Genomic DNA, 21,566 nt, shown 5'->3' with positions numbered 1-21,566 from the left:
TACCCAGAGAAAACAACAAATGATATATTTACAAAAAAATGTTTAAACATTAAACTAACACTTAATTGATAGCTAACAATTGATGACCAATATTCAACAACTTTTGGCCAAAGATTGATAAGTAATTGTTGATAAAGTAATCTTGATTTTGGAATCAAAGACAAAAGACACTTTGATAATGGGATTGAAAAATACAAATGCAAGATTTAAGGATTGGTTTAGTCATTTTCTAAATGATTGATTGGGCCTCAATATAGATAGACCTAAGGTAGCTTACAACCAGGATCAATCTAGAAGTTGAAGCAAACAAACAAAGTCTAAACATGGGATATAATTTAAAATAATTTTTCAAGTCAAATTGTCATAGTGTAATGAGATTAAAAAGAGGAACAGTGAATAGTTGTCATATAAAAAATGATTGATGTCAATTGTACCATATAAATAAATAAAAAATGTAATGTAAACAAGATTTCAATAGAATCTATCTCTTTTAAGTTATTTTTTTATTTATCAATCAAATTTAGCTTGAAGCTTAAATATCTTTTTGTAAATGTCACTTTTTGCTCTAGTTACACTTTTTTTTAAAAAAAAATCCTTGTAAACTTATCATTTCTTGTTTTTAGTCCATGATGATGACATAACACTTTTGATGACGCATAATTTGCTAATTAGATTTTTTTTTGTGACATCATTAAGTTATGATGACAATGGCCTAGGATAATGATAGCAATGATGACATCATCAACATTAGTCACATCAACACTTAAGAAACCCTCTAGTGGTTGGACCAAAAAATATTTAAACTAAAATTTAAAATTATTGGTTCATGTAAATTTAGAGATTCAATCATAAGGAAAAAAAACAATTTTAAAGAGTATATTGTCTTATTAATAAAAACTGCCTTACTATTTTTAGAAAAGGTTAAATTGATTTAAAAGTTCATGAACTATTTGTCAAATTTTAATTAGATCCTTAAACTACTTTTTTTTCCAATTGTGTCCCTCAACGGGGACCTAATTAAAAAATAAATATAAATAAGAATTTAATTGACATCTTTTTTTTTTATCATAGTTCAGGAACTTGTTTAAAAATTGTCATGGATCAAGGAAAAGTATAAGTCATATTGAAATGGAAAAATCTTCTTTTTAATATTTTCTTACCTACTGATAACATAACTTGCAAACAAATTCAAGTTTGAAAGACTTCTAACTATAAAATAAAGAGTTTGAGTGTGTAAAAAAGATGGATAATTGTAAAATAATTGGATATGAACGCATTTGAAATAAACTTCACAACACATATTCAAATAGTCATGAAGGATAATTTGAGTAACCAACATTCTTAGATTTTTGTAAACTTCAGCATAGTGAAATAAAGCTTCTCAACATCTCATGTATGCAAAACTATTCTCTTGCCAATAATAGTTTCATCTATAGTAATTCAAGCCATTTCATGTGGTACAACGAAAATGACTATAGAATATAATGTCATTAATTTACTTTCCTTCAAAATCTCTAAATTCCATATGCGGATGATCCTTCATGGATATCCTGTACAATTTGATAAAAAGGGGGCATCTATCCTAACCTTTTGAGGGCCAAAATTGTGGGCATATACTGTACAGATGGCAAAAATACAGAAAAATAATAGTAATGGAAATTGGTGAGGCATTTTAAATAGGGCACCACAGTTGACAATACGCGCATCTATACATATCTCATCAATTTACAACAAATAATACAGGTACCGTTAGGAAAGACCAAAGGTGCCTCGTGAACTCTTGAACCTGCATGTGGAAGCGCATTGGTTAATTAATAAACAAAAATGTCCATTCAGTGCTCAAGTTAGATTTGGAATATTGCGGTGAGAATCAGCAAATTCCCGAACCAGCCGTTTTAAAACTCGGCCACCCTTTCCTTGCATATGCCCAAAATCACTCTTTAATCCATCAGAGTTCTTGCTCTCAAGATAATCAGAGGCTGCATCAGCTAGAGCCTTGGACCAAAGTGGCACTATGGCCTCTGCTTCTCCATGGTTAAGGTACTCAGAAGGAAGAGCCTGAACCTGAAAACTTAAATTGTCAATCAAACTGAGCACAATAAGTAGAATGGTTGCAAAGACATGAAGCCCATAAACTCATAAGATCACAATGGCAAAATAGACAGTAAAGTTCATTAATTTTTAAAACATTAAAATTACTAAAAAAGATGTATCTGATAACAGGCACAAACCATGGAGCAGATTGCTACATTTCCATATCCATGCACATCAACACAAGCATCCGTTAGAACATACTAACCTATCTTGATCCCCAGTTCCCTGCCCATGTTTATGTATTTAAAACTAAAAAAATCAATACATCTTGAGCCAGAACAAAACTTGTCTCGTACCAGACATTCTATGAAGAGTCCTTTCACTGATTAAATTACCAGTTATTTATAACTGATTGCCTCATCTTAACTGATCTATACATGCCTTACTGTTTACAGCCTAATCAACTGACTGCAACCAGATGCACCTGGCTATCTTGACCATAAGCCACTAGAGAATTTCACAGCCAACTTAAGTCAGATCAAAAGAGGACAACAGGAACTTATGTCATCCAATCCATTCATAATAAAAATATAAACTGTTATAAATGATGAGGGGAGAAAAAAAAAATGATGATCTAGTCCAGGTTTTAAGTTTCATGGAGATAGGAAATTTAGAAGAAAATCTAACCCTAACTGCTAGTTTCTTTATATAGGAAGAGTCAAACAAATAAACAAATCTTAAAGGTGACATAATTACTAAGAATGCAAACAAAAAGGACTGGGAGAGAGACCGCTGCATGCAGCCAGCCATGGAGAGTTTGCCAGCAAAGTATAGCCTTCCACGTTGTTCTTTCAGTTAAAGTGCAAATTGCTGCCAGTTGTTGCAAAATTGTAGCACACTTGTGAACCTATCATGTAAAAAACAATTCTTTTAGCCATGTATCAATCAAAACTATAAACTTCCATGCATTAGGCTTAAAGAACAATTAATGCTGAAACAAACAAATGAAGCTAGGGAGAGGGAAAAGAAGAAAAGAATATAGAAAACTTAACTCTTCACAGATACTTTTGGGTTATTAATGAGCATAGAAAGACACCAATATGTTACGGAAATGGAAGTTATCATTTGAATTTTCAAGTGAGGGATGAATCTGCCTGCATAATGCGAAACTGACTAAAATCAACTAATGGGGATCTTTTTTTTTTTTTTTTTACCAACAACTAATGGGAAATTTGAATTTTCAAGTGAGGGATGAATCTGCATAATGCAAAACTGACTAAAATCAACTAATGGGGATCTTTATTTTTTACCAACAACTAATGGGAATCTGAAAACCTATTTTTCGAATGTAAACTGCTTTGCTTAGTCCTATTCTTACTTTTGTGATTCGTATAAGAACTACAAGAAATTCTATTTTTCCCTTAATAAAAATCAGATGTTAAAACCCTAGTTGACTAGCGGTCCTTTGCAGAAAATGTAAAGGCGGGCAATAAAGATTCACTTCTATGCAAAATGCATTATAAGAAAAAAGTGAAGGTTGCAGCAAGAGATTGACTTCTTAAGGATAATAAATAGCCAAACTTCATCCTAGCAGAATCAATTTCTCCCATAGTTTACCATATTTCCTATTGCTTTACTTCATTATACAAAGTAACGAACATACATTTTATTTGCTCGAGAATATTAAAGAAATTCACTAATGAGAGATTTACCCGTGACATTGCAGACACACCAAGTAAAGCATACACCACATTCGATACAAGACCCTCACCACTGTGAGATATGACATGAATGGCTGTGATGTTGAATGATCCCTCAGTAATACAATTCATGCATTCTAACAAAGAGACAAGGCCCACATCTAAGAAACCTGAAGAGTAAGAGAAATCACAGTCAATGAACTACAATTAATGAGTTAAAAGATGAGACATTATCTAACACAAAAATATAAACAAATGACTCTAGTCAATATTACATCAAAGTTTCATAAACTAGAGTAAAAACATAAAAAATAGAATTAAGTGTACATTTAAATAGAAGGCAACTACAAACAAAGTCAAATAAATATTAACATCACTATTCTAGAATTTAGTAGCAATTTATTCCAGAAGTTTGTTTGGCTACATGATTTTAATTGATGATATTCTTCATTTTCTTATAACTTTTATACTTTAAATAGTTTAATTTTCGTATCCTTTCCCCTCCATAGAAGAAAGAGTTTTGCATTTAAAACAAATAAGACAACAACAAAAGCAATATAAACTTTTCTTACAAGATAAATATGACATTGCGGCAAGCGCTGCACCACGGTGCATGGCTGTGCAACATATAGCTGCCTTCTGAATAGAAATTTCAAGAAGAGAACCACAAGCTGATAGGGCATCCTGTGATACATCATCTATCAGGTAAAGATATGCAGACTTCATTTTTACAACAGCAATTAAATCTAACCAAAATATTAATAAAAAAATTCAAACCAGTTTCTTCAACACTGAAGACTCTGTATCCCTACTCTCCAAAAACGAAATAAGGCAAATGGAATGAGAAAGACCTTATTACAGGATCGGATAAATGTAGAAGCAAAATTGGTGTAGGCCTCCACTAAGTCAGGTTCTTGGTCACATATGTAGGAGGAAGTTAGGGCCATTACAGAAGCTGCATGAGTAAATCTTTCAAATGAAGTGACAAATAAACGTCCGTACTCCTCTAGATGACCAAATTCTTCAATGACAATGGAAGCTGAAAATATTGTTTGAATCAGGAAATTAGTAAAGGTTCACTGCAACAACCCAGAAGGAGCACAATAACATCTTATCTTAATTTTAATATATATAAATCCACTTTCGTCCAAGACATTTGTTCCTTCCTAAACCTCCACATTAGTTGTAGCCTACCATATTAAATTTGTAATGCCTAACCTCTTCATTGTTAGGTTATCATTACTTAGATGTAGCCTACCATAATGGGTGTTCATGAAACATTTTTCAAATACAAAAAAAAAACCTATTATCTCTTTGAGGGTGTTTAAAATACTTTCCTCCCTATCTATAATATTTCCTTTTTTTGTTTATAATATTTAAAACCTCCAATAAACCCAAAAAAAATAAAATTACACAACTCGTGCATCACACGAGTCCAGGTCTACTAATCAGAATATGGAAACAAGTACAAAAAAATAAGATTGTTATGGCATCAAATAATGCTTTCTTGATTGACAATCATAAAGATACAAGCCTATGTAAATACCAGATAAAAATAATCACAAAGTCTTTACTTTCCAAATTAATCATATACCAGTACTTTGCCAAAGTCATTAAGATTTAACAATCACTTCAACCAGTACAGTGACATGCATCTTGGAATATGCATAATAGGGAATTAAATGAACGAGAGAACATAAAAAATCCCTACCAGTTCTTATATAGCATTCATGACTTTGGAATAAAACAAAATTTGTTGAAAGCCAGTCCAGCACCTTGGGCAGTAATGTCACAAAATGCTGACCTGCACATCAAAAAACTATATATTTATCACAAGAGGAACCAAAGAACTGTAAACAAATGTGTCCAAGTGGGTAAACCTGAAGATCGAACAGCTAGTGAAAGAGCTCGGCAAGCTGCTACGGATAAATTGCCATTTTCCATATGCTCAGAGCCAAAAAATTTCTCCAAGATGGGCCAGAAAACCCTTAGCAGTGAAAGTATTGAGTCATCTGCAGCAGGCTCAGTTGCCATGGATATGGGAAGATGACTGAATACAGTTCCCATTCTGAATTTAAAGGATTATAAATGAGAGAAGGAAATGACCACAACAAACTTATACTGTCGAATACAAAAAGACTCAATACTAGTGAAGAAGGGACAAGTAACAAACTGTGAGGAAAAAACTAAAGAAACACAATCCTGCAACTAGCAACCTATTCAGTGTGCAAAATGTAGAGCATAACATAAGCAAGACTTGTAACAGTGAGAGATTGATATTTGATAATGTCTAGATAAAAGGTGTGAATGAAAGACTGATAGAGAACTAGATTTGAATATACAAATTCCACATTGGACACTTGCTTGCAAGTCCAAATCAGTTTTATTAAGAAAAAAATGTAATGAACAAGAAAATCTGACAAACAATCTGTCATCTAGTAAAATGAATTTAATAAGAAAACCAGACTATTCACCAGCATACCTGTGCAACCCTCTTGAGGAAGCATTCAAAACTTGTGTATAAGAAGCAGGGTTCTGTTTAAGAGAAAGGCTGATCTCTGGATCAACCTGAAAAAAAATAGGATGAGATCCACCAATTCAAAGAGCACATTACACAGAAAATGCTCTCAAACAAATGCATCTAGAAATTTATAATGGAAAAATAAGTTATAGAAGATCATAAACAATATCCCCCCCCAGCAGTGGTAGTAGCTACAATTTCTTCAACTTATGCAACAAATATTATGGACAATTTAAATGTTCAACTGCAGAAAGCATCATAATTCTCCTGTTAGTCTGTGAAGTGATATCAATAAAAGCTACTTTTTATTTTTATTTTTTTAACTTTATGGCCAAAGTAAATGTGACAGATAAGTGACAGCAGAAACAGAAAATCTGTTGTTAAAGAGAAGCAAGAAAGTGATGGTTACCCTAGAAAGCAAAAGTAGAAGCAGAACTAAAAAAATCACAAAGTTATTTCTTTATAATTATGCTTTTTATAAAGTGTTTTTTAAGAAAGCAATTATCAGAAACACAGGAATTTCACAGCAAAGACGGTGGCTATAAAATATGTTATGTAGCAGATGCTTCCCTTTAGAAATACATATATACTAGAAGTAGAGACAACTCAGACAAGAAAAACATTTCAGTTTAGGGAACATCAGCTGAGCCCAAAATCATTGTATAACAAGAAACCAAGTAAAGAATCATTGTTTATGTGCCTTTAATTTTCCTTTACCACCTTATTTTCTATCTCTACCAAAAATAAATAAACTTCAGAGAACAGGGTGAATAACAGCAATTAGCCAACAATTCGTGTGCACTATATTATCAGAATCATAGTCAAAATTTCAGTTTACATCTTCACATACAAATTAACATTGAGCAAATTTTGATTTAATTGTCCAGGAAAACCTTTAAGAAAAATACAGATGAATCAGTACACAATACTGAAAGAATGCAGTTGAAACAACCAGCTCACTAGAGCTGGTCAAAGTAGGCATCACACAGTCAAAATCAGCAGTGAACAAGAAAGGAAAAAGAAGGCTCACAAGTTTCCCAATAGCTTCATAGCTAGGTGAAAGCAATTTAGCCAATAACTTGTTCTTTAGTTCTCGACTGGGAACAGAACCAAGGATCAGACTTATAGCATGCATAACTTCTTCCTCATCTTCCAAAGATAAATGCCACTTGTCTAAACCCTACAGCAACAAGCATGACTTAGGCTAAAAGTGAATCCATAGTTCAGCCAGATATTTGAGAAAGATATCATATACCATGCACCAAAAGGATTTCATATACTGACTCGGAAATTTAGATAAATTATATAAAAAAATCAAATCCATTAACGCCTATGAACATTAAGATGCGAAGTATCTTTAGCCATGTACATATTGCATAGATGGTAACACAAATTTCAAACATGTAGAGAGAAAATATGATAACAGAAATTCAGGAACACTATGCATCATAGAACTTAATACATGATATTATCATCCAGATATTTACTCCATTGCAAGAATAGAGTAACCCACCTCTCCTATCCACATTAAAATTTCCAAATTTGAAGGTTCATAAATTACTACAGAAGCATCTTCGCAGACTTTACGCAAGGCAGATGCACAAGCATTCGAAGATAGAGGTTCTGAAATCCCAATAGCAAGAAATAATCTGAAAGTAGAAAGGTTTGTAGCACATGAATATGTGAATACTGAGAATTGTCAATTATCAACAAAGTTATTTAAGGTTTAATTAAACAAATCTTAAACCCCGATCGAATATATCTATTAACAAGAATGAGCTAAGGTAATTAAAATAATAAAACATAGCAAAAAAACTAATTAATCATGAATACCATGCAAAAATGGAGTTTTGTAGTACTCACAGCAAGGCTCTAAAATTTTCCTTAAAAGCAGATATCCACTTGGAATAAGAACCAACAGCATCTGCTAGAGATCTGTATACCTAAAATAAAAGTACACTTTTGAATGGACAGTAAAATGGAATAAATACTGCTTAGAACTAAATGCTGCCAACAGAGGAAATGAAAGAGCTCATATATAACCCACAATGCAAATAAAACCCTTCAAGCCATCAGAAGGTTTAATGGACAACATGGTCACCAACTGCATAACTACAGAGAAATCATAACTTTGGCCATCCTGTATGATTACATCAGCAACCTGGAGTAAAGAAAGTATTGCCATAAATAAACATGGTATACCACAACTGGGCTACTATCTAAATTTACAAGGTATAAAAGTGCATTAGTTTTCAGTAAACAAAAGTGTCAACCATGAGACCCAGATGTTATTACATATATTGTTGCATGCCAAATCACCAGTCTGACTGCTATAATTAACAGGCCAATAAAGAATCCAAAATGAAAGCAGCAAGTTTTACTCACAGCATTAAGAGCAAAAAGCTTGCTTTCCACTTCTTTCCAAGGGATTGATAGATTATGAGATGCCCACCCACCAATGAAGAGCTGTAAGTACAACGATATTCAAATTGAGAATTGAGACTTTGCTGACTAAATAAATTGGCATGATGCACTAATGATAATGATCAATAGTTGTTTGACATACATTAACTAGAATATAGCCTGAAACTGGGTAACAAACTATTTTCCATTCAAGAACTTACATGAACATTTCCTGTCAAATTTATTTATCCTGCTCAGTTAGTTTTTTAATATTTATCATGCTCGGTTTGTTGTGTTGAATTGTTATCATTGCCTGTACTTCAAAAACTTAAATGCTCAGTCAGTTTTTATGATCAATGCGGTATAATACTATTTATCTTTTTCCAGCTATAGTGTCTTTTATCAAGCAAAAATTGCAAAGATATTGTTTTTCTTCTTGGAAAGATCAGGATATATATCAACAACTTATTGGATCAGCTTCCCATTGTAAGCAAGCCTCAAATTCAACTACACCAAAAGTTTGAATGAAATCATTATTTTTATCTATCACTATAATCAGTGTGTGAATATTGTATTGAGATCAGTCTATTACTGTAATCTCTTGGGTATTACCCAGTCTAAGTAAGCCAGTTAGTTTGACAACTGTCTTAAGCCTTGGGTTTGCTAGATCTGTTATAACTAACCTCACTATAAATACCAAACTGCTGTACTAATACACTTTGGAATGAAATCATTTTTTCTGTTCCTCAGAATTATTCATCTTCTCTCTAAACTTTCTCTGAACCATCAACAATTAGTATCTATTCATAATAACCCAACATGATCAAACAGATTCACAATTCGTGATTATCAGTTATCAGCTATTGGATACCAAATAAAAAGTGTTAGACATAAAACCAAGCCCAGGAAACCAAGTCAAAAAAGAAAGAAAAGAAACCAAACTTTCCAAAAGCACCTTTTGCATAAATGTGGCAGATCCTAACAGGTGACATATATCCACCAAAAGTTCTACTAGGTTCACCCTGAAATGGATAAGGCCATCGGGCAAATCTACTCTTCCCTCATCATTGTATGTAGAATCAATCACCTGTTAAGCACCCAGAGGGAAAGAAAAGGCAATTTACTCAAAAGATTCAATCTTTTAATACAAGGAAGCTCAAAGGATTCTTAGCAAAGAAAAGATCAACCAGTCAAGCTACACACTTGAATAAAGGTTATGCTCACAAACAAAAATGAATACCAATATACCACAGTAATCATAAGTGGTAGGTTGATATTTTTAATGGAACAAATAATAGATCCAGTATTCATAAAATGAGGACACTATCGCTTAGAACACAACAACCAATGATTAGGAAAATTTCCTTCACTCTCTTGTGAACTAGTTTAAAGATTATTTATGAAGTAGAAAATGTCCATGGTAGAAAAAAGCAAATAGAATCTCCTCCCCTCCCTGAAAAAAGACATAAATAAGAGAGCAATATTGAATTAATCCATGCCCATATTGGAAAAATGCAAATAGACATGAACAAACCTGAGAACGCAATAACAGTGAATCAAGTAATGTCGAGAACACGGGAGAAAAAATATCTTCCACACGTTTTCTACTTTTTACACCATCTTCATCAATGCCAAGTATATAGCTTGCAAGAGTGGACCTGTAACAAGATATTTTGTGCTTATGATGAGTGTGTTCATCATCAATGAGAGAGGATATAAAAAATAATTAAGAAGTTGAGAAGCTAACAGGTACAGAAAGGCTTCCTAGTCTCTGCATATCATCACATAACACCACAAAGTTTTAAGGGGAAATATTAGTAAGAAAGTCTCAGATAAATCCTAAACACTGCAAAAATCACATTATGCTTAATTATATTATATTGCCAAAAAATAAGCAACACTTGGAGTACTTCAAAAAAAGGACTGGAAAGATCTGGACATGCAGTAAATCAGATAGGAACTGGAATTTACTATAGAAATAATAGGAGAATCCAGAGAACAAACCTCAGATTACAATAGACTAGTGCAGGACAATTCAGAAACAGAAAACAAATCAAGAAATTATCAGAGACCTTCTCTGTCCTATGGCAAGTTAGCAACACACACCCTCAAACTACCCAAATGATTGCCTACCTCCCCCCCCCCCCCCCCCCCCTATCCCTCATTCCTCTCATTCTCAATGATTACAACTCCCTCCCCACTCTCCTGCTGCCTCCTGTCCTGTCTATTATGTTAGTCTGGTATTAACAGACTTCTCCCCTCCATTTTCCATGCCATTTCACATCCTACCATTGTTCCTTTACCCCTTCTATGGTTGGCGTTGTTCTTAATTATATGCCCACATGAGGCCCATCAGAGTTGTTCAAAGAACACAGAACTATGAGACCCGAATCTCAAACCCCTAAAATGGCCAAGATAGGATCCAAAGTGGCTTGGGAAGTCTCATGCTGGTGAGTTTTCATGATCCTATGGAATCACAAAAGTGGCTCACACTCTCTCAAGCACCAGTGAAGATGTTAAAGGTGTAGCGGACTTCAGGTAAACTGCATGGAGAGGCTAACAGCAGTAAAACTTCAAGGTTTGGACAATCAAGACTTGGCATTTCTAATCTCAAGGGTTTCAAAACCGGACATGAAATTTTGAGGTCACCAGAAAGTTGATTGGTGGAAGCTCACTGGAAATTGTCGTGGAAGAAAGGGCATGCTGGTGTTGACATGTTGAGAGGAAAGTGTCTTTGGACAATCCACACATAGTCTCTATATATAGTACGATAATATTAATTGCAATGATATGATCCTATAACAGTTAATACTTAATAAAATTGCTCCTAATTCAATCTACCATATACGCTTAGAATTTGGGCTTAGGGCCTAACTCAACCCACAAAACTGGCTTGAAATGTGAGGACTGCCCAAGCCTTATAATGACTAATTGGTCATATCTCCAGTAGATGTGGGATCTCAACCCACTGAGAATTGGCATCTTGGTGGCTCAACACTATGACTCTTCCCTCAGCTTTTCTATTCAGCCCCTCCGTAGGTAACCCTCCTTTCCGAGAGACAATTGCATGCTAGGGGTGACGAAATTAAGGCTCCACACTACAATGCTTCACTCAGTTTTTCTGGTCTGCCACTCCATAGGTAGCCCTTTTCGAGAGGCACTTGAAGGCTAGGGGTGACACAGTTAAGGTTGCTTTCCAACAATATGATATGCTATATTGAATATATAAGACATTTTAACATGAACATTCCCAAAGAAAAGAAAATGTTATATCAAAGCTCATAATCATTTAGCAGCAAGAACAACAACCAAATATTTGACATGCTTAGGAGAATAAATGGCTACAAACAAGAAACTATACGAAAGGGTTCAAAAAAAGAGAGAGAGCACACAAATAGAGCAACATAGGGATATCACACATACATCATGTGAAATATATGATTTGATATGTTTTAATTACAGCAGTTTTGTATGGGATTATTTCCCTTATTACTCCTTATTAGTTTCCTTATTTTGTAAACCTCCTTCATTATAAATAAGAGTATTCCATGCGGTCTCACACACAGCATTACAGTAAAACACTGTTACACATCATATCTCGAATGATTAATGAGTAGAGATCCTTAAACAAAATAAACAAGGGGAAATTGCACTTGGTACCCGAGGTTTTCTTATACCACACACACACAAACTCTAGTTGAATATGGTGTTCAATATCCATTAGAATAGAAAATCAAATCTGAAACATGACCTATCTTCCCTTTTATCCTTATTTGTAGCTTCTTCATTGCAACCAGTAAAGCACAGGACCCTACTTTTATTTACAAATTTTGCAGGGCAAATAAAACTACTGTTAACAGCACCTACCATGAGGAACAGTGTCATTTTGATACTGATATATACAACACAAGATCATTGGTGAAAGTTCTCAACTTTTCACAAAGAAGCTCCTTGAAGCTTTTCTATCTCTTCTTAATTGTACTTTCAGAGAATCAGAGGTGAAGGACAAAAAGAGACAATGCAGAGAGGGATAAGAGGGTTTAATGATCACTATGGCAAGGAGAACAACTCCTGTTAATGGACATTAGCTCAAGGGGTATCAAGTGTAACCTGATCCCAAGATAAGGGTAGTGTGTCGTGTAAGAAAACTCAAGGGTACCTACCTAGTGTAATTTCCCCAAGAAAAATGCTAGCAACACTCTCTCTGACACTCTCTTTCGAATACTCTCTCTGTGATTGGTTAGAATTTATTGAAAATCACTAATAAACCTATCAAAATTAGTGATTTTCAATAAATTCTAACCAATCACAGAGAGAGTATTCGAAAGAGAGTGTCAGAGAGAGTATCGCTAGCATTCCTCTTTCCTTAGTAAACAAGTTGTAAAGCCTTACTAAAATTGCATTACCAAAACTGCAGTGTTGAGTCTGCAATCTCCCAATCTTCACTTGGAAATGCCACACAGCTGTTAGCATATTCAAATTCAATAGGTTAATCTGAAAACCAAACAAATCTATAATAATATGCTATATGCAAACAAGCTGATTAGAAATATGCAAAACTATGAGAACATGAAAAAAGTGTCTTTGTATGAACTTGTATGTTCATACAAATATTGTCCAAGCTATTCATAAAATTCATTCTCATGACAGCAACATTACTTGGAATCATTCTGAGAAAAGTCAATCAAGTTGCAGATAAATTAGCGAAACTCATATTTGACAGTATTTTGATGTGAGTTTTCATGTCATATTCATGTATTTTGATATATTTGGTAAAACTCATGATTTGGTATAAGTTTGTGAAAGATAGGTGCTTAAGAGGCTTTATGGGGAAAACAGCTAAAAATCTTGGATTTTTGGAGCCCATCAAAAGACCACGATCATGGTAATTTTGTACAATTGCGGTAATTATGTATGTGTGTGGTAATTTTTTACACCCATGGTCTGCCTGTGTCACTTGTCACTTAAAGATTGCAAGGATCACAAGCTAGATTTAAATCCTAATTGATTCTTTAGTTAAGGAAAGATAGAAGGAGGACTTCCGCAGAATATTATAAGGAATACTATTACGTTCTTGAGAGTTTTGAGGGAGAAGAGGGTTGTGTGAGAGTCTCTTAGCTACGGAGGAGCACAAAAATCACAATTGGGACTGATTTTAGCCAAGTCTCCTCTTTTGCTATGTCTGTGTTCTTTATTGGGATTTCTAGTTTTGTTGTGGCTATGAACAACTAGTCTCTCTAGTTCGAGATTGTGATGTAGTCATACTCTTGTATCCTTTTCTGATTTTAACAAAACGCTTGATGTTTTCCAGTCAATTAAATCTCTTCTTTGTTCTTTATTGTTAATTGTTAATTTGGAATTGATCACTCCAAATCTTAATCTATTGCATGACAATGACCATTTGAGTGTAACTAAATGATCTAGGAAGAGATTGTTTCTACGTAACTTGCATGATTAAATTGGTTATGAGAAATTTTGGTAGATTAATTAATTGATCACCCTTGTTTTGAACTTAATCATTTAACCTAATATGATATTTCTATGATCAATTGAGTATTGATTAGGATAAAAAACGTTATTAAAACTTGACCAAAGGTTAATAACTGAATTTGAAAATACCGGTAATTGACAATATTTAGAGTTTTGTTAGAATTAGAATTGGGAGAAATTGGGATAGGTGTGAAATCACAATCCTAGGCTGCTTATTATAATTGTTTTCACATCAACTCTTCTATCTTTAATTTTTATTTACTAAATTGAACAATTGACCACAATTATCTTTCATTTAATCTTAATTGCTTAGTTTTACAAAATTAATTGTTTGGGAACACAACAACTGGTCCTTTGGGTTCAATACCGGACTTTCAGTCCACTGTTACTACTGCATATGATATACATTTGCCATTGTGCGAGTAATATTTTTACGCTTCACATGCCTTGACGGCAAATGAGGATTTTCATGTTTTTAATTTTGCTCCTGATTTTGTTGTTTCTGAGTTAAGAGCTGATATAATTCAAATTTCTTTCCCTAGAGACTTTTACTCTCACTAATGTTATTCATTCAAAAAAAAAATATACAAGTTCCCAAATTGTAAATCTTCATCAGAGTTAATACCCAAAAATTTGTATCCTTTATATAGTTCTATTTTACTATGAGAGCATCTTAGATCCACTAACACAGCATGAAGAGTTCACATTCAATGATTATGTTGAATAGGACATATGTAATAAACCCTAAAATCCTCGATTTCTTCAAACCCAAAAATGAGCAGAAAAGACTAAACTAAAGCAATTAAAATTTTAAATAAATTTGAGATTACCTCAAGAGAGCATCAGTTAAGGCTAGGGCCTCTGCACTTGCTTCTACAATTAGAGATGGAGCCTAGCATACATTTAACAAGCTGACAAGTTAAATAAGACATGCATTGTTTAGATTGCACGGAGCAATGGAAAAATTAAATGAATGACAGTAAGTTAGTAACCATAAGTAACTGAGTTATACACATATATCTAACATGTAAGATTAAATAAACGATAGTCACCATTAGGAAACAAAGCCATCCTAACAGACAAGTAGACAACAAATAAAAAGGTATCCACAACAAGGAGGATTTTTGGAAATCCTCAAGAACTCAAATATTATACTTACAGCCTGCCCAATTTCTGACAATAAGCAAGCAAGACCACCCATTACTTTTATGTCTCCCCTAGAACGAGCTGGAAAAAGAAGTACTTCCTTCAGATAATGCACTCTGCATAACAAAATTTGGGGCACTCCCTAAAGAAAACCCAAATCAAAATCAATATATCACCCATTTTCAGAAACATTATGCATAGAAATGCGATAAGTAAGGAAAAGAAACACTAGTTTAACTTGGTAAACTGCCAAAATTCACCCCAAACTTATGTAGAAAAAATTAGACACACGGATCCAGAAAAGTTCTAGCCTCATGCAATAATAGTAGTTAAAAAAATCATTTTTTTGTCAGTCTTTATCACAAATGGCAAAAAGAAAGCATAGTGGGGAACACAATTTTGAAATATGCATACTAGCAAAACAGAAAAGTGGAGAGGAGATGGGAAGAATGATTCAGAAACACATGGAAAAAACCACTTGTCTCAACCAGAGGTATTAGCTTTGTAAAAGTAAAACCAACTGGCAGTTTATCAATGGCAGATGGTGGAACATTGCGGACGGCCGATATTCAGCCATATAAACACAGCATTGTGCCTTATGACGCTGCCATACATGGTTATCAAACTTGCGAGTTGACTTGTAAAATTGCACGAGTTTAAAAGTTCAGAACCATGTTTCGATTTAACTCGGGACCAAACTCGTTTTTGCAGTAGACTCGAGCAGACTCAATCAAACTCGAACAAACTCAATTAAACTCGCGAGTTCAGTCCTGAGTTGGCAAGTCCAGTTGTGACGAAAGATTTTAAATGATACAACACCTCCTTGGGTCACAAACCAGAGCAGAAAGGAGAAGATCAAATTAAAGCACTTCCCTGTGACATTTTTACACTGCTTTTCCCTTCTTCCTCTGCATGCTCTCTTCCTCGATCTGTCCTCTGCTCAATCTGCTGCTGGCATTCGTTGAAGGCTTGAAGGTTGTTTTATTTCTGGAGTTCATTGAAGTCTCGATCTGCAACTTTGTCTCTGCTGTATAAGACAAGGCCACCAACCAAGATATATTTTCTTGACTGAATCGCGAAGACTGATTTAGGATTTGATTTACATGTTAAACAGTTGCTACTTCTTATTTATTCCTTAAATTTCAGAGTGTATTTTTATATTAGGAATATACATTGATTTAGGAGCACCGAATAGTTGTATTATTGTATTTCTATACACTGATTACTGATTTTATTTGTTATAGTTAATATTTTTATTAACAAATATCAGCAATAATATTTTAGTTTTTTAAATGCTCATTTTAAGAACGTATAGGTATTTTAATTTTTTTATATTCAATAAACTCTTATGAGTTTGCGAGTCGAGTTTGCGGAGTCTCCACGAGTTTACATAAACTCTAGAGTTTGACAACCTTGTCATCATGGTGGGCCTCCCCTCAAAAATGGCCTATGGCCGTTATAAAAAATTCACCATACCATTACGTCATGGCAGCACCATGGCTTCTATTTAACAACACTGCCAACTGGCTGCTCAAAGGACACAGTTTTTTTTATCTTACTGTGTTTTCAGCTGTATGAGCTAAAATAACAGTTAATACATTAATAAAACAGGGTCAATAGTCTAGCTGCCTGCCTTGAACATGTTATATGCTTTCTTTTAAGAAGAACTTCATAAAAAAAAATGGAAAAGAGAAAGGCAAAGAACCAGGACTCCACTAGCAGGTTTCTATCGCTGCTCTTTCATCAATTTCTAATGTTTTCCTCAATTTAAAGCCTCTCTTGACTCTGCATCATTTACTAATTCATCTTCAGGAATTTTCTGTAAGAACCTTCAACTCCAACTTCCATTATGTAATTCACAGCACCCAAAAATCCATAAAATTGACCTTTAATGATCAACTTATAGCTTGCTAAACCACCCCTAGCATAAGATGCCTCTAAATAACCATCAATTCAACTGTTATGTTCGACCTAGACTATCTTAAACCCTAAACAAGAAAAAAAACAGTTATTTCACTGTTCTATTTGAATATAGGCCAACCACACATCCATCCTAGGAATATAGATAGTATGAGAGCAAAGCTTCAAACTTAAAACATACCAGTATAGTTACATATGATAATTTTAAGGACCTACCTAACTCTAAAATCTAGTAGATAACTCGAACTCTAGAACATATTATAAAATCTAAGAGAATGAGAAAGTACATCAATAACATAGTAGTAGACTAGTAGCACAATAACATCTTTAAAATAATTACAGATGTGCACTTAGCCAAACATATTAATAATGATCAGAATGACAGATGTTTGATCAAATTGGGCAGCCATACCTCGTGTTTAGTCACAAGTTCAACAAGAACTTCGATGGCTAGATCAAATGATAAAGGAACCTACACAGAGAATGCAATATAAATTAATCTTGAGTAGTCATGAATACTCATCTAAAGAATCAAGTGCATGAGAACTGGAATACCTGCAATGAGTTGAACAAAAAATTTAAAAGTGGGTGAGCTGGCAATGTTCCGGGAGAAATCTCAGAGAAGCAACCTGCTTTAACCTGAACACATTGAGACAAAACTAGAATAAAGTCAAGAAACAACAGAAAGCTTATGATGAAGCACGGGATGGATGAACTTTCTTGTTAAAATAAAACAGATGAGAACCAAAGCAAAAGATGTCTTGTCCAGAACCATGCTTAAAAGTTAAAAATAGTGCAACATAGTATGCACTGTGGCAAAATTGCAAAAAACCATATGAGACATCGGTATAATGGCGCACCCAACTCAATAAGCAGCGTAGAATTTTCCTATTCCTTTCGTGTTGTTGCACAGAACCATCAAAATTAGTTTCAGACTGCTGCAGCAAGAACTCAAGAACCATAGGTGTATGGGAGAGAAGCTGTAAAACAAACATAAAAGAATGTGAGGAAGTCAGAGTGATAGAGCGAGGATGCACAGAAAAGCAAGGCATAGATGAATGTATCAAAGCAAAAGTTCCTAAACCTCTTGGGTATAGTGGCTTTTGTGTAATGAACTAATTTTAGAATCGATACGTTGGTTGTCAACAACTTCCTCTGGCAGGACAGTGAGCATTTCCAGGACAGCAAAATTGCCATCATCCTGGCTCTGCAGATTCCGGAGACTGTAAAAAAGCTGCTCGATAGGGTTTCCATGTGCAGCAACTTGAAGTACAAGAGCAGAGAGTGCAAGACAGATCTGTGTCAAAAGCTGTCACAACAATAACAAAGAACAAGTTCAAATCAAATTATTTTTAACATTAACACATCTATAAGACAACTAAATGTCCACATAGCACCTCCCTTGAAAAGAGGATTAGCAGTATCACAAAGAAAGAGAAACCATGCACCTGAGGTGGACCAGTACTAAATCTTTTGACTGCAAGAAGGAGAGCGTTTAACAAAGCATCCTTAGCTCCTAATTGCAGTAGATAACCTTCATTTTGTATCTGTAATTTGAAACATGTAAAAATAATCACCGACATATTTCAAAGCATCGGTCATGAGCATTTGTTGGTTTCCATTTTATATAGGGGAAGGGACTCTTCATAGAACCAAAAAAGTCCAGAGCAAGAAGAAAACACGAAATGAAGCTTCACACCCTCAAACATTAGTTACTAGCAGCAAGTTACCACTAAACTGCTCAAATGACTTGAGAAATAAAAACTTAACTACAGTTGAACTTGAAATTAAAAACAAAAGATTATTAAAAGGTCGCGAAAGTCAAGGAAGAACTATAAAAGTCCCGAACACTAATGAAGTCTCACCTTTTTTCTTATCATATAAATTAATAACACTGACTAAATTATATAACTAACAAAACCAATTCAATCCGAAAGGACCGAAACTAAATAATAACACTGCCAGTGTAACAACACACGCAAACGCTCAGTACATTCTTCAATTGAGAAGAAGCAACATCTTCTTCTCATCTCAACACTTCGATTACCTAACTAACTAAATCAATCGAGTTCACAATCTATAAACACGCAACACAAAGATAGTAAGTATAAAAGCAGAAACCTCGATTACGAAATCCAAAGCGTCATAATCTATAATAAGCATCAAACAAAGGAGGTTCTAATAATGCTAGAGAGAGAAGGAGATTCCAGATAGAGAAAGGGAGAGGGAGAGAGGACCTTGCGTTTGAGAATCTGCGCGGCGAAGAACTCGACCTCGAAGTTGGCGGGGAGGGGGAGGCGGCGATCGGCGGTGAGGATGGCGGTGGCGACATCCCAGGCGGCGTGGGTTTGCTGGAACTGGACGAGCCACTGATTCGCTGCGACGCGGTTGCAGGATTGCGTATCGTGGTTCAGCACATGGACGGCCTCGGCCACCTTCATTGCCAATTCCATGATGTTTGGCTTTTTCTTTATTAAAAATTATAATTAAAAAAATCGAGCAAGTAAGGAAGAAAAAAAATGTTATTATTGGAAAAAGGAAATTGGGGGAAAAAAGAGGAACAGAACAGACGGAAGAGAGTGAGTGATGTTATGATGTTATGATGATGGATGATGGAAGAGGGAGCGACGCCTGGAAGGGATTAATTCAGTTAACCGTTGTTGCATCGGACGGCTACGGGCTATGAGAGGAGTGACAGAGGAGTGAGTTGTGAGTGAATGAGTGATTGAGGGACGGGTAGGTTTGGCTCTGCTCCTCTGCATCCCACCATACGCCAACTCCTTTTTTTATAGATTCTTTTACCCTCATTGGCCACCTTCCTCACCCGACTTATGTTTAATCCTACGGTTCTCTCACCTATTGTATCCTAATACTAGTATTTTATTTATTTTATAATATTTTTTAGTTTAAATATATTTTTTATCCTTAATATATACTCTAATTTTGTGTTTATTCCATAATAATTTTTTTTTTTGTGATGTCTCTAACATTTGAAACATTTTGTAATTGATCCTTGTCATTAAAAAGGTTTTATTAGATGTTGACGTGGTCGTTAACTTAACGTGTCAACCAGCCACCTGTGATATCATGTGTTCTCTGAGTCTAAGTTGAGGTTTCATGTAAGAAATGATTTTTTTTAAAATAATTAGCAAATACAATGAGGATCTTGACATTGACACAAAAAACGTCGTGGTCATGGTCGCGGATCTTGCAGTCGTCGAAGGGTGTGATCTTCGAAGGCAGAGCAAAATTAATGGGAATTGGAGATGCCTTCAAAGTGGCTAACGTGGTGGAGGAGGGTGAGAGTGGCTCGACGGATTTTGTCGTGAGAGAACTTGACGCACGACATAATCCTTTCATGGCTGGTTAGGGTTTTTCAAGTGGTAGTATGACTTAAAGGTTTGGTTGTTGCTATTGCTCATGGTTGTTCTCATCGCCACCACCACATTCAATGGCATACCCTCGCGCTTGTACCAAATTCATGAGGTTGACGAATGGAAAATTAGGGATTCTCTGCGAGCAAATTAAAAGCTCAACTCCATCGGATACAAAATTATTCTTATCTCCTCTGGCACCATCAACATCGACCGCCAAAGACTCTAATACTGCAAATTGATCAACAACAACTTTGTCAAACATCAGAAACCCCAACTCGTACTTGATGGCATGGCCTGTGTCGCCGTTGGACAGAACAATCTCATGACTATCTATGATACTTTGTTCAGTCAAGTAAGAACAAATATGAAGGTTAAGGTTTTGGATGAGACGAATGGAAGAAGAGAGTGGGACAGAGCGATGACGAGTTGGTGATAGTAGTGTGGTTTGTGTTTGTTGGTGGTTGCTAAGGAGAAGACCAACTTTCATTCTCAAACGACAACATTTTTGTTTCAAAAGGATCCCTCAATTTTTTTTTTAAAATTTAATATAAATATGGAGCCATGTCACACGACTCATCATCAACTTACATGTTATATTTAATTTGATGTGGCACCACAAATGGCTTACTGACATGTCAAGTTAACAAACATGTCAACATCTCACGGAACCCTTCTAACGACAAGGATTTATTACAAAATTTTTCAAATATCAAGGACCTTTTGCAAAGGAAAAATTTACTAGAGAGCAAATGCAAAATTTGAGTATATATTAGGAATCAAAAACATATTTAAATCTTATTTTTTATAAATTTTAACTACAACATTGTAAGTTGTAACTAAGACCAACAATGAACCAAACCAACTCGAACATAATTTGAGACTCGATTTGACAATTGACTCAATGAATTTAATTCATGAACCAAATGAGTTGAATTTTAGTTCAAAGTTGAGTCTGTTATATAAACGAGTTGAACT

General features: G+C 34.7%; 1 protein-coding gene across 2 annotated transcripts; it reads right to left on the bottom strand.

Annotated features, from left to right (window-relative positions):
- Positions 1-1,394: 1,394 nt before the first annotated feature.
- Positions 1,395-20,012, bottom strand: LOC114390203 (transportin MOS14-like). 2 transcript variants are annotated; one of them, XM_028350903.1, is made up of 24 exons: positions 19,452-20,010; positions 18,663-18,761; positions 18,299-18,523; positions 18,075-18,194; positions 17,770-17,853; positions 17,627-17,686; positions 15,308-15,436; positions 14,979-15,040; positions 13,065-13,121; positions 10,193-10,316; positions 9,614-9,745; positions 8,641-8,721; positions 8,303-8,416; positions 8,119-8,198; positions 7,769-7,904; positions 7,286-7,435; positions 6,217-6,302; positions 5,615-5,802; positions 5,446-5,538; positions 4,586-4,773; positions 4,307-4,418; positions 3,747-3,904; positions 2,825-2,941; positions 1,395-2,064 (listed from the first exon to the last, which is right to left on the bottom strand). In XM_028350903.1, the coding sequence occupies exons 1-24, from the start codon at positions 19,665-19,667 to the stop codon at positions 1,840-1,842; spliced, it is 3,036 nt and encodes a 1,011-aa protein (XP_028206704.1). In that variant the 5' UTR covers positions 19,668-20,010; the 3' UTR covers positions 1,395-1,839. The 2 variants fall into 2 exon arrangements, 1 of the variants encoding a protein (XP_028206704.1); XR_003661842.1 differs by lacking the exon at positions 1,395-2,064 and adding an exon at positions 3,087-3,188 and having other exon boundaries at positions 19,452-20,012.
- Between the last annotated feature and the right edge of the window lie 1,554 nt (positions 20,013-21,566).

The sequence above is a fragment of the Glycine soja genome, chromosome 16 (assembly GCF_004193775.1).
Source record: "Glycine soja cultivar W05 chromosome 16, ASM419377v2, whole genome shotgun sequence".
Taxonomy (NCBI): domain Eukaryota; kingdom Viridiplantae; phylum Streptophyta; class Magnoliopsida; order Fabales; family Fabaceae; genus Glycine; species Glycine soja.
This window is presented reverse-complemented; position numbering and strand designations above follow the sequence as displayed.